The sequence below is a fragment of the Parasteatoda tepidariorum genome, chromosome 11 (genome assembly GCF_982258835.1).
Source record: "Parasteatoda tepidariorum strain Cologne lab strain chromosome 11, Ptep-v5.0, whole genome shotgun sequence".
Classification (NCBI taxonomy): domain Eukaryota; kingdom Metazoa; phylum Arthropoda; class Arachnida; order Araneae; family Theridiidae; genus Parasteatoda; species Parasteatoda tepidariorum.
The window spans coordinates 59,771,727-59,786,199 of record NC_141765.1 but is presented as its reverse complement, the minus strand read 5'-3'; the positions used below and the strand labels follow the sequence as shown (position 1 = coordinate 59,786,199).

At 26.3% G+C, this 14,473-nt stretch overlaps 1 protein-coding gene across 2 annotated transcripts in view; it reads right to left on the bottom strand.

Annotated features, from left to right (window-relative positions):
- jbug (filamin-type immunoglobulin domains fbug) overlaps positions 1-14,473 on the bottom strand; it is a 100,158-nt gene that overhangs the window by 44,445 nt on the left and 41,240 nt on the right. Inside the window, exons 9-18 of one of the 2 annotated variants that reach the window (XM_087154830.1) lie at positions 11,175-11,304; positions 10,575-10,663; positions 9,320-9,542; positions 8,362-9,237; positions 7,793-8,014; positions 7,204-7,371; positions 6,873-7,022; positions 5,630-5,713; positions 3,050-3,190; positions 1,182-1,349 (exon numbers count right to left, since the gene is read on the bottom strand). In XM_087154830.1, the coding sequence (XP_087010956.1) occupies positions 1,182-1,349; positions 3,050-3,190; positions 5,630-5,713; positions 6,873-7,022; positions 7,204-7,371; positions 7,793-8,014; positions 8,362-9,237; positions 9,320-9,542; positions 10,575-10,663; positions 11,175-11,304 (2,251 nt within the window). The remainder of the gene's footprint in view (positions 1-1,181; positions 1,350-3,049; positions 3,191-5,629; positions 5,714-6,872; positions 7,023-7,203; positions 7,372-7,792; positions 8,015-8,361; positions 9,238-9,319; positions 9,543-10,574; positions 10,664-11,174; positions 11,305-14,473) is intronic. The other variant, XM_087154831.1, reaches the window with a different exon arrangement.

The following is a 14,473-nucleotide window of genomic DNA, read 5'->3' as shown; positions in this document are numbered from 1 at the left end:
AGAAAAACAAGTTTAAAAAATGCAAAATGTGCATATTTATTTTTTGATAATAATTAAAATCCCCAAATTAACTAATAGAAAACAAAACCAATAACTAAAAAACGCAATATATTTCATACCTAATTCCTAATTATACGGGGGGGGGGAACGTTGAAAGGAAAACTTCTTAATCTAAATAAAAACAAAACACTTGAAAATTATTGACTGGGGAAGAATTGAAGTTTCTCTGGGCAAACGAAGAGAAGAATTCCCCTCTACTGAACTTCAAGGATGGGTCAAATTTCCGCTTTTTTTATAATCGTTTTACTTCAAAATAACTGGAAAACCAAGCAAAATTCTTCTCGGTTTTCTGGATACCAGATAAATGGTTCTCTACTGTATTACCATGTTTGATAAGAAATTGACAGATTTAGCCAATCCTAAAGAAGTAGACATGAAATATATGTTTATAACAAAGAACATCTGCTCATAAAAAAGGAAAGAATTTTTATATTTAATGAGTCCAAAACAGATATTTCTGAGGAAGTTATTGGGAACAATAACACTTTTGAATGTGGTGATTAGGAAGAAACAGAAATTTTAAAAGAGGCTAAGCAATCTGGAGATAAGAAAACATAAACAAATCACAAACACAATCAATATGACAAATTACAAACCATGAGAACTTCAACACTACAAAAAATTAAATGAAAAATCAAAACAAATTTACATTTTATTATTTTCTTTTTTAAGTAAATTCATGTTATAAAAACGTCAGTACAGTTGTTGTTTTAACTGAATTGTTTAAAAAAAATTGATATTCTGAATTTTCATTATCACAAAATTATCAGGGTCCCTCTACAAGTCTGTAATATTAAAAATTGACTGCATATGCAAAACTTTCACAAAATAGGCTAATTATATAAAAAATCAAAAAATATATAAAAATTTACATGTTTGAAAGCTTATTAAATTAACAAATGTCTGTTAGCAGTAAATGAGCTAAATAGAATTTTTTAAAAAAACTATTTTAAGATTCAAAAAAAAAAAAAAAAAAAAAAACAGTCAAAGCTTAAAAAAGTTGCAAATTTATTAGAATGCAATGAGATTTAATACTACATTTTTTTAATCTTAGGTAAAATTAATCAAATAGTATTTCCAAGAAAATTATTATCACATAACTATTAAGTTTTGTTACATACCAGGAACATTTTCCCCATTAAATCTTATATCAATTGTGTGAGGACCAGGTAATTCAGGCCGAAAACTGACTAAACAGCGGCCATTTCCAAGGACTTGAACTTGATTTGGCACTTTTCCATCATTAACTGATATTTCCAATTGTCCTTCTCCAGCTTGAGAAGCATCAACTAATTATAAATGTAAAAAATCATAATTTACATAAACCATAACACAAAAATCAAACAATCACAACAGTAACAATACAGTTAAAATATTTATAGAAAAATTATAATAATGCAGCTTTTTTATGGAATTTAAAATTCAACAGCTTTATAATGATAATTACATAACTACACAGACGTTAATTTACAACTGGCACAAATAGATTAGTTAATAAAGTTAAGGTAACTTATTTTCTGTTAAGTAAAGTATTTTTCAGCAGTATACAAAAATCATTTGTACTAAACTAAAACATTACAGGAAATGTTAAATCATAATGAGGGTTTAAAGGTACACCATATTGCTTTTCCATATAGATTGCTTTTTTGAATTTTCTGTAGGATTAGTGTACAAAATATTATGTTAAAATGATTTTTTTTTAGGTTTGAATTAAAATAAGTGTTGACTAATATAGAACTGTAAACAAGCAGAAAACATAAATGTTCAAGCTTCAATTGTGTTTTCCTGGAAATCATATTTTCCAATCTCATTTTATCAATAACCAAGAAACAATTTTCTAATGTATTTAAATGAAATAATAGATACATAAATTCTTTAAAATTTAGTTTAAATTATTTTATTATAATAAATTTATAAAAAATTTTAAGCATAAAATGTTTATTTCATCTATTTTATTTAAAGAAACTATTTGTTTAAGAAACTTGTAAAAATTCCATAAAATTTGGTTACACTCTTGGTATAAAGAAAAGAGCTGTATCATATTATTAAAAAAATATTTATTATCTAAAAACAAATGTATCACAAAACAAACTGAAAACCAAATTATTAGTTTTTCAGATATACGTGAAACAAAACTGATTTTTTTTTCTTTTTTGTGATGGGATTGAAAAGTAATTGAGGTTGGAAGATTGATGTGAACTAGCTTGTTGATAGGAAAATATTAAAGAAAGGTAGTAGTGGCTACACATGATAGTTAAAGAAATTGAAGATAAAGATAGTTAAAGAGTAATAATATCTTTAGAAACAATTTGTGTTATAAAAATATTGGTTCTGCAATAATAATTTGTGATATATCTTTCATAACTGTTCATTTAATTAATACAATCCTAGTTACTTTTTCAAGAAAAAGAAAAAAACTATATTTGAATGCATTTTTTTTAAATGTTATAACATAGGTACAAAGAGTATAGCACCATTTTAAAAATTGAAATAATAAAAAACTACTTATGTCATAAAAAAGTTGCCTCCCTGATACAAAATAACGAAATGAATTTTTTAAATGTTCATTAAATAATTACAATTTCGGTTAATTTTTTGCTGAAATAAAAACTAATTTTGACTGCTATTTTTAGAAGAAGTTACAGCTTTAGATGGTAAGTGTGTAGCACCTAAACAGTAATGAAGTTCTTAAAATACAATAAATAATGTATTTGCAAATAAGCATAAAATATATAATATTAATTGAAGATAAAAAATTGGTTTAAACTGAGAAAAAATCAATAACAGTAAAAAATAGAAATTATAAATTTAAATGGTAGTCTTATTGTTTTATAGAGAACATAGATGTTAAATGTTTCATTTCATTTCATTAAGTTTGTGGCTGCTGACATTTCATAAACTTATGTTTACTTTTACAAAACATTGAGTCAAGACAATTATAAAAAAGCAACTATCAATTGTAATCAGATCTGAAAGAAAACAACCATACCTTGAAATTGTGAGCTCTGTCCAACAATGCATGTTTGTGGTACATCTTGAACATGAATTTGAGAAGAAGAATAAGCTTTTGAAGTAAATGGACTTCCGGGCAAAGGTTGACCATCCACAATTGCTTCAATATAATAGTTTCCTAGAAAAAATATACATTAGTAGATAATAATAAGATAAACTACACTTCAAAATGTGCTGATCATTTTTATCTTAGACTTTCTACGTTTTAATTTTAACCTTGACTAAAAAGGAAAATATTGGTTTTTAAAAATGCTACTTTATCTTCAAATTGAAATCTATTGACGTGGTACAAAAAAAAAGATAATTCACTGAAAGAAAAATATGAATAGAACTAAAAGAAAACTGAGTTGAATTTTCTTCACTTTATAAGTTCCCAAAATTTAGGAGCAAACTCTGCAAGGATTGCTGTTGAAATTATTCCTGTTGCTACTAACTAAACTTAATGAATTTTGACAAGAAATTATTTTTTTGTAAAACTTCAAGAGATTTCTTATAAATATAACTAATAAAATAGTAAACAAATCTAATTTTCTTTCATATTTTTATGTTCTTACATGAGATTTCATAAAACTTATACATAACAAAAATTGAAGAGACATTGCACCCTTAATGTAACAGGTAAAATATTAGTAAACAACCAAAAGAACATTAAAGTTCTGAAAAGGCAAAAGATAGCATGGCCTTTTCAGAACACATGTAATTTATATTCTTTTAAAATTTATAGTTTTAGTTGTTAAGATAATATCTTTATAATATTTAGAAGAGGGTCATGCCTTTGTCAGTTGCATGTTAAATGCATGATCTTAGCACAGCTTTCATTAATTTAATGTAAACATATTTAATCTACTAACAGAACTGGGATTATCATGATTACTAATAAATGTAATGAATTTTGATCAAGAAATTATTATTGCATATCACTGTAATTCTGCAGAGATAAGCCACCGTAGCATATACAGCACTGCCCCAAAAGTTGGTTAAGAAAATAACATTCCATTATAAACGCTGCATCACCATATACACCGCTCAATTTTACCATACTGATGCAGGTAGTGATCACAGATTTAAGACCTATATAAAGATATGTCGTGTTATTAAGCCGTTATAAATGCGCATTTTTGTTATGCATTTATATATGCACTGTGTTATGCATATAAATGTGCACATAAAAATAATTTAAATCGTTAATCTTAATACATAAAATGGATTCCAATAACTTTCTATGTAAAATAATGCCTTTTTATTTCAAATTTAAAGTAACCATAAAAATTGAATAAAATAATTATACAATTAATAATCAGCAAAATAAATTTTTAAATTAAGGCAAAAAAAAAATGAAACGACAGTGAGTGGAAGAAACAAATTTCAAGGAACAAGCAGAAAAGGTGTGCTTTTGTTTTGCAATGTCATCACTGACATCACCCTTCTCTTACATTCCAAGTTTTCTCCATTTATCCCTTTCTGAAATATGCTTTTCCTTCCCACATCTACTCCTTATATTCAGTAACAGTTTACCTCTGGCTTACAAATGGAAGAAGGGAGGAAACACCGTTCTCTTGCTGAAAATAGCCTAGAGAAAGTGATTACGAGTAATGATGCAGGCAGTAGTGTGAATAATTCACATGCCTTGCCCATTGTTTTGAGTAGGATTAAGCATGAAAAAAAGAATATTAGCTGCAGCTGGAAAAGGAAGAATGACAAAATTTTGGAACACAGTTCAAAAACGCAAAATGACTTTCAAGAGAAGAAAGAAAGCTACTGCCATATGTCATGTAAGATAAGCCTTCATGTCAAAATTTCATGTTTTGAATAAATAAAATAACTGCGTATCTCCACGAAATAACAGTATTTTATTTATTTATTTTTAAAAAACATTAAATCTCCATGACAGTATTCTATTTATTTTTTTGAAGAACATTAAATGATATCCAATAAATATAACTAGTAAACAAACCTAATTCATTCATATTTTTATGTGGTCACATAAATTTTTATGAAACGTACAAGTACGTTTTAGAGACTTCATAAGTCATATTGAAGAAAAAACATAAGTTTAATGATTACTGTGTTCAATATCAGACTAAAAAGTGGATAGATGGTCAGACATCAAAAAAAAAAACAATAGATTTAGAAAGTAATAAATAGTAGCAGTAAGAAAAAAGAAGACTTTTTAGCATAAAGATCTGGTATTGACTAGGACAGACTTTCTATTTCAATGAGCTTTTGTGCTTTTTCTAATGATCAAAAATAGGCAGACATTCTTGAGTTTTATAGAACAGTTCATTATGAAAAATAAATATTCTTGAATAAGATTTAAGAAGATTCAGTGTTGGTCAGTAAGAAAAAGGTTGGAAATAAATTATACATTTCTAAATGCAGACAAACAGCAATAGTAAATGTAAATATCTCGTACACTGCAAGACCTTCACAATATCATTAATCATAGATTATATTTTTTTTACTCCAACATTTTTAGCCAACTTATTTGATAAAGTGCAATATAAATTAGGAAGAAAATAATAACAGACAACTGTGAGTAAATTCAAAATATGCTTACCAACTTCAAACGCATTGAATTCCACAAGAAAAACTCCAGTGCTGACTTCAATGATTTTACATGGAATAACATTTTTAGATGGTCCTAAAAATATTTAGAAAAATATGAAAAAGAAATGAAAAAGATGAAAATAAATATAAGCTAGAAATTTAATGATAAAAAATGACATTAAAAACAATTGATTTAAATGCTTAAAAAACTCACATCTATTTCTTTCTCATCAAAATCAGGTATAATTAATGAAGTATATTTTTATTCATCTATTAATAAACTTTTAACAGTGACCTATATATATTAGTAGCGCCTTAAATATGGAACCAAAAGAGGTCACACCAAAGAAGTGTCACAGCATCAAAAAGTGTAAGTACTGTATGACATTAAAATTGATTTAACACCCTGTTCTTGGAGAAATGTTTCAAAGAATTCCTCAAAAACTTGTAAACAAAAATTAGTGATATACAATATACATTTTTATCAATACAAAAAATAATATAAAAAATATTCTCATAGAAACAGTTATGGAGTGATTTAAAATCCTCTATAGAAGTTTTTTTATTTAAATGCTATGTGGTTGTACTCATAATTTTAAATACTTATTCACAAAACAATGCATTGGAACTGTTTTACCATCTAAAGTATGTTTTATTCATGAAATCTGTACAGTATAATTTTTATTTCACTCAGAAACTATTTCCATAAGTGTATGAGTTTTGACCCCTGTCTTTGTTTCTGATAATAATAATCTGAATATGATTTAGTGACTCAACTGTCAAGTTACTAGAGCAAATTTGAACAAAAACTTCCCAGTTCAGGTGATTTTCATCATTGAATAACAGGAGGAAGTAATCAACTTTACTGTGTTATAAAAGGAAAATGAGACTCGGACTCAATCTCTTAATATAATTCTTATATTTAATAAACTTGGCTTTATAATTTTAGTAAGTAATAACTAATCTACTTGCCATTTGTGCTGGAGAGAAATTATCAGGCCAGCTTTAAAAAAAAAACAGTCTACTGCAACTCACAGCGAATGCATAACTGTTTGATGCCCTATAGGAATCGGAACAATCTTTTTTATATCTGTGATATGAGCCACAAACACTTTTTTTATTTCTGTCATAATTGTCTACTGAGATGAACGGGCAATTTCATAACAAAAGCATCTTGAGGAATGGCATGTCTTTCTAGCACACATGGTAAAAAGATTATTTTCAGAAACATTCTTATTAGCCAAGTTAATTACCTAAAACATTTGTCCTAATATTTTCTTTGGTGCAACCTACTGCTGTTATCTCAAATGAGGCAGGCTGTCTAGTGCTAAAGGCTTTTAAAGCCTCTCCTCTAACTGAAAGTTTCTTTCCAGTTTCACTAACTTCACATTTCCATGGTGATCCTATATAGAAGAAATAACATACCATGTAATACATACGAAAAACTTAACAATAAAACTAAAATATAAATTTAAAATGTTAATATTACAGATATTAAAATAATTTGAAGTATAAAATTGAGATTTTTTTTTTTTTGTACATGTGAATTAACAGAAATAAATTTTCAATGAACATTGTACTTGCCTGGAACATGAACTCCATTAAACTTCATTTCAATTGTATGAGTTGTTGCAGTATGAGGAATAAATGATGCGAGAAAACAATGATTCCCTAAACTTTTAACATTGCTAGTCACATGTCCACCATTGACTAAAATTTCCAAGTTTCCAGAGCCTGCTTCAGCTCCATTAACTAATAAGAAAAGTTACATAAAAGTAGTTAAATTTTCCATATTAAGGAGTTTATAAGTCAATGCTGGTCATACCAGCAGTTCATTAATTATTGTTTGTTGTTTTATTTATTTATCCTGATATATGCAATGAATATAAAATGAATTGAAGTTGTAATAAAGGATAATAAAATAATGTGAAGTTGTGTAATGTATGCAAAGAATAAACAACTATTTCAAAAAGTGAATTACTTAGTTTATATATATATATATATATATATATATATATATATATATATATATACTGTGAAAAAAGTTAGGATTCATAAACAAGAATTTTAATATATAACTTTAAATAAAAGTAAAATTATTATAATTACAACTAATAATTTCAAGAAATCATATGACTAAAATAAAAAATAAATCATGGTTAATTTTTCTTACTTTCAAATTCAACTGGCTTTCCAACAGTGCCATTAGGAATTTTCCCAACTTTTATTTGGGCAGCATCATATGCAAAGCATTGAAATGGACTTCCAACCAGACTTTTACTGGCAACTGTTATTTCAATAGAATGTTCTCCAACTTCAGGAGTAATATACTCAACTTGGTATCTACCAAAACTGACATACTCCAATCTAAAAGGTATTTCTCTACCAGATGGTGCTAAAAAAATATATATCTAAGTAAACAAATATATGTACATATAAATTCACAAATTAAAATATAAAGATATTTCAGTCATTGTCCCAACAATTAGGAAACTGGCAAACTTAAAGGTAATTAACAATGCAGCAGATCAAATAAAACAGGAAATTATATTAAGAACTTAGAAGATAAATTTATCATTAAACTGAAGTTTAACAAAGTAGATTAGTAGAATATTTTAATAATTAAAAGCAATAAAATAATAAATCCTATAGATATGTTACAACTTGGGCTCACTAACATCTTATTAAAGTAAAATATTGGTGGAATGCCAAAAACAAAATAAATAAAATAAGCATGCTAACCTGTAACAGTTACTTGTATATCATCTTGTTTTAGCCATGGAGCTTGCAAAGAAAATGTTGTTGGTTGTTTCACAGGCACTAATTTCAATCCTTCTCCTTCCGTAACTATCTGAGAAACATCAATTGTGTCTTTTTTGTGTTTTGTAGCGAAAGAATGATAAGAATAATCAGTTAAATCATGTTTTGAATTTGAAGCCAATGACGGTCCATCAATATCTTTACCATCCTTAACTTTCTTAAGAAGCATTTTAGGCTTCACACCTTGGTTGTCATTGTTATCAGAGTATACTTTCTGGATATTGGAATGTGTAGAAGAGTTATGGCTTGATATATGTTGCTCAGCGAATGAATTTTCTTGTGATAATTTAGATTGTTTAAAGGAATCTATTAATCGCTCACTTTCAAGATTTTTTATGCTATGTGACAGGCTATCTAATGAAATGGGTTTTTTTGGAGTTGGTGGTGCAGGAGCTTTAGTATTTTTAGGACTCTCTTTATGAGCCATTAATTTACTATTGACTAATTCAGCACGTTGATGGAAGCTTAAATTTTCATGATTTGTTACATTATTGTGGACAGATTTATTTAAAGTAGATTTATCAATAGTATTAACAGTTTGATAAATATTATCTCTACTCGGAAAAGAGCTCAAATTACCATGTTTAATAATGTTTTCAGAACTTTTAGAAAAGCCATGCATGTTAGAAAGTTTTGTCTGAACAGATCCAACTCCGTCTAGAGATATACGGTTACGTTGTACTTCTTTTGGAGAATTAAATCTATCTTTTTTAATTTTATTATCCTCAATTCTACTTTCAATATCATTTCCTTTCAAGTCTTTGTCATTTTCAACAACTCTAAAAGCAAAAGGTGAGCCTGAAATATGTAAAAAATATTACATAAAGAAACAAAAATTAACAATTATATCCATAAAAGAGTGATAAAAAAAATTGTATACCTTTCACACTAATAGAATTGAATGAAACATTTAAATGATATCTCCCTGATGAAGAAGGGTGAAATTTAACTTTGTAAATTCCATTTCCTTGTTCATCAATTATAAGTGGCACAGAAGAAGAATTATGAAGAAGCTCAATTTTAACTTCTCCCCAGCCTGATGAGCTAGCATCAATTATGAAAGTCTTGTCTTTGCCTTTTACAGTAGATCCAAGTCCTTGAACCTTTAAATACAATTATTAAAAAGTCAAATAAAAAATATTGGGAATAAAAGAACATGGTGTAAACAAGATAAATAACTAAAAAATTCATACAAATTCGATTTAGTATATGACTTGTAATTTAATCTTAATATTAGTATTTATATAATTAATTTGAATTTTTTTTATTATTATTCTTTCTTGCTTTCTTCTTCTCTTTTGATGAATATTTTTCTCTTTCCTCTCCTGTCTCTTATGAATGAGTGTGGTATCAAGCTATTCTAGTTTCATTCTACCTTTTCATAAGGTTGATATTTGTTGTATTTCTCAATTTAAATCTTTGAGATTTAAATTTTTAAACATATTACTTTAATTTCTTTTAGGTTTAATTTGATAATATAAAAGTATTTACTGCTAGGTAAAAATTAAAAGAATAAACTTAGTTTTCAGAATTTTTTGATAAGAATTTCCATTTTTGCTTTTCAATTTAATTAAATTTATTCTAAACTTTTGTAGTTCTTGATATTTTTAGAAAAACATTTATCAATTGCTGAGAAATATTAAAATAATAAATTACTTTTTAAAAAAAGTGAAATGAAGCTTTTATGCTAGGAATTTTTTTATTTTGATTTTTAATTTTATTTAGAATTTTTAAACATATACATGTCATTTCAATTTTAGGACAGATGACATGAACAAGAGCTTTAGAAGTATTATTCATGACATAAAGTTTAGCAAAAATATTATTAGCAGTAGATTTATGATTATTTGAAGTCATATGCTCAAGTAATTAAATTGAAAAATTAATTGTATTTAAATTACCATTCCAATATCTCGATTTTTTTGCTGAATGAACTTTTTTTTAAATTAATTGTATTTAAATTACCATTCCAATATCTCGATTTTTTTGCTGAATGAACTTTTTTTTCCCTACAGGATTTATGAGCATCTAGTTTCCCACATAAATTTATTTGAAACCAAACAGATAATTTGATTTTGAATATCATTGTCATTTTAAACAAATAAAAATCATATCTAATATAACATCAAAATTACCTTAACTTTCATTGGATCATAAACATAACATGTAAAAGGGCTGCCATGAATATGTTCACCAGCATATGTTACAATGATTTTCCACTCACCTATGATTTAAATCATGAAATTATAAATTAAAGAACAATAAATAAAACATACACGAAAAAAGATTAATTTGCAGAGATATAGGAAATAAAAAAGCAAAATTTGTTAAAATACCACTTACAAAAACTGTGGCATAATTTCAAAAATTATTCTAGCAATAGGTATTTAAAAAGATCAAATAAGGCATTGATCAAAAAGCATTGTGAAACAAAGTCATATGCTTCCTTCATATATGTACCTTTTATAACTGAAAATAAAACTGAATTTGGAACTGCATTAGTCTACAATAGCAATTTTTGTAGACTGAGACAATTTAGTGATAGTTTCAATATCTAAAACACTTAACAAAGAACATATAAATTAATGTGTAAAAAGATAATGACACATTTTAATCAATAATAATCTACGACATAGTCTTAAGTCTTTTCTTCATTAACTAAAATAACAGCCATCAAATTTTTTAAATTTTTATGAGAAAATTTCAATGTATTTTAAGAATATATTCCTTCTTACCAATTTCATCTGGTGTAAAAGTAGCTGTGTAAACTCCATCATTTTCAGCAACAGCACACTTTTTTGATTTATTAGTCGGTGATTGAGCTTCCACAAAAACATTTCCACTCCCTACTCCATTTGAATTAATCTAAAAAAGTATTTATATGCAGCAAGAAGATAAAATTTAGTATTGAAAATAGCATAAAATAAAATAGAAAAAGAAAGCATAAATATAAATGGTAAGTATCTGTTATTTAGCCCTCTTATATCACATACAGAGCTATGCATACTACAATAAAAGATCTATGACTAACGTCTTCAATGTTTGAGAAATATCCCATGTACTAGAAATATTGAGTCCCCTGAAACACATTGCTGAAGATAAAATATCTTTCTCCCAAATAATATTGAATATAATGGAATGAGTGTTTTAAAATATATACAGTTAGCAAAGTTTAAAAAAAAAAAAAACATTAAGAAGCCTACAGCATCACCATCTTGGATTTTAGGTTAAATTTCTAATTTGTGTTTTCTTGTTATTTTTGTACTTAACAAACTTATGATGGTATAGTATTATTAGACAGCAAAATTTCATTAAAAATAGAAAATAAACAGGTATCTTTATTAGATAAGAAAAATAGCATGAGACATTTTTTAAAACTTCTATGATTTTTTCCTCAAAGCTCTGAAGAAATAAAATGATGCAATTTTTTATTTTGAGTAAGCAATTTAAAACTATACATTTCTCTGTTTTTAGATTTTTAAAATCTAATTTTATAACAGTTTAAACAGATGAAAACAAATTTGGATGAAGCTAAAAAATTCCTTTAACATTAATAACTTAACAACAATACTTATCAAAAATCTAAAAACAAGAAAATGTAAACTATTTAACAACCTGTCAAAAACTGCTGATTGCAGAATTCTATTGACATAATTTTGACCGAAAAAATGAATACAGAAATTAAAATACTGCATTGCTTAATATCTCAAATTATAATAGGGTGGCAGCTTTGTGTTTTACATGTATCGAAAGATGTTACCAAATAGAGTAAATATCTCACTATATTTATGAAAATTAAATATAGAATATTAAAAAGCATATTTAGAATTTTTCCTCCCTATCTCTACCCCTTCAACAGTTAATATTGGTAATGAGAGGAAGGGTCTCTTAATAACTGCTTATCTTATTATAAGATTTTTATGCAGTAAGTAGCAATCATAATGCTTGAAGAAGAACACCTTAAATATAGCACAAAAATTAATTAAACAAACTTTGGAACAAAAAGATACTTTCCCTGAATGAACGTTCTTTCAAAATATTCAAGAGCTTGACAAATAAAAGATTGAAGATAACTCTAATTTGAGAAAAAAAGGTTTTAATAAGAATGGTCTAAATTTTTAGGTCTTTGAAAGTAATTTTTACAATTTGTGTATCTTGCTCATTCTCCTTTGGGGTTTAGTCATCCAAGTAAAAAAATCTTTGCATACAACTCATAAACTCATTTACACAAAGATAATTTCATACACAATATAAAGTAGAGATTATTTATTTAGCTCATTATTTAATTCAATAACACAAGCCAACAAAAATTAGGGTAATAAAAATCTCAGGAAAAGAAAATTTCCTTAAAACATAAAATGACTGTAAATTGATATGGCATTCAAGATATTTTCCAAGAATAGTTTTTAAAATATATCAAGAGAAGCACAATTCATGCACTCCTGACATTTTTACAAAATTATTTCACACTCTTTCAATTCTGTTGGATCATCAAATATCATTTCCTTATCAGATTTTATAATAAAGCTTTTGCTTCTTCAATTTTTCCTTTATATAAATATATAAGAAAGAGAGAAAGTGAGAGAGAAAGAGAGAGATATATATATACTTAGATATATATAGAGATTATATATTGAAATATTATTATTTATATATATATATGTTAAAATAAGTAATAAGATGCATAACAAAGCAACAATCAATGGTTGTGTTAGAATAGAACAATAAAAGGTTCTAAGTTATTTTCATCTATGTTTTCTATACCAATTATAACTCTTGTTATATCAGGCTCTAACTGATAAATATCCAGATCTTTCAAGTCTGAACCAGAAAATATGTCTAACACAACCATTGATTGTTGTTTTGTTATGCATCTCTTAGGCATAGTGCTGTGAGCAAGTAAAGTTTGTAAAGAAGACAAATAAAAAAAACACTTTTCTTCAATTCACTCAGGAACAAGAAATTTATTGCAGAAGTAAAACAAATAATAAGTATCAGAAAAAGAATATCAATAGGGAGAATTTATTCAATACCATTGTTGGAACATATTGAAAATGCTCTTTGATATTAAGTTTTAATTCTTTGTCAAATAATGCAAAAAAAAAACTTCCTGAACACCATAACTTTATCAGAAAAAATTCCATTGCAATAGTTAGAATTTCAACAAAAGGGAAAACTCAGTGTATGAAAGAGTGTATATCTTACATTACTTTCTAAGTATTCTATCACTTTGTTATTAGTCACCTGAAATTTAATGTTAAAAGAAATTTAACCTTAACATATTCAACCCCCTTTTTCCATTCAATCATTATTATTTATCTGGAATAGATGTCATAATACCAATTGAATGAAATGCACACATCATAACTCAATGAATCATTTGAAATCTAAAAATAGGACCCTTGAAACGCCAATATTCTAAAAATAGAGCATTAGACTTTAAACTAATAATTTGATTTTAAAACTTTAAAATAAAATTTTGAATTTAGCTTAACAGAGGTTTATTAACCCTTTAAAAGCTTGTAAGTATTGTATTAAAAAAAAGGATTTTTGGTAAATTATGTAACAAGCAGGACAAAAATTTACTAAATATATAAAAATTCCAAAATTTATGAAAAATCCAAAAATTATGAAATTGGAACCAATGCAAAAAATACTTCAAGATTTAAATTTTAAATGTGTGAAAAACAACATTATTCGAACTTTAAATTGCTAATTAAATTCAAACTCAAAATTCATGTTTCATTTTTAGAACACTGGTATGTAAACGGTTAAGCTTTGTGTGATTGTGTTTGAAGCATGGTGTTTTTCGATTATTCATAATATTAAATAAGAAAGCCTAAACTAAAATTCAAGCTCAATCTATCTATACAAGGAAAAAAAATATTAACATAAAACATTATTAAAAAACATTCTTATTTCATCTGTCTTAAGTAAACTGAGACTAAAGTGATGAATGAGAGTTAAAAATATGACTACATTGAAAGCCAGTTTACAAACAAATGAATTTGTGTCAACTTATAAATTACTTGAA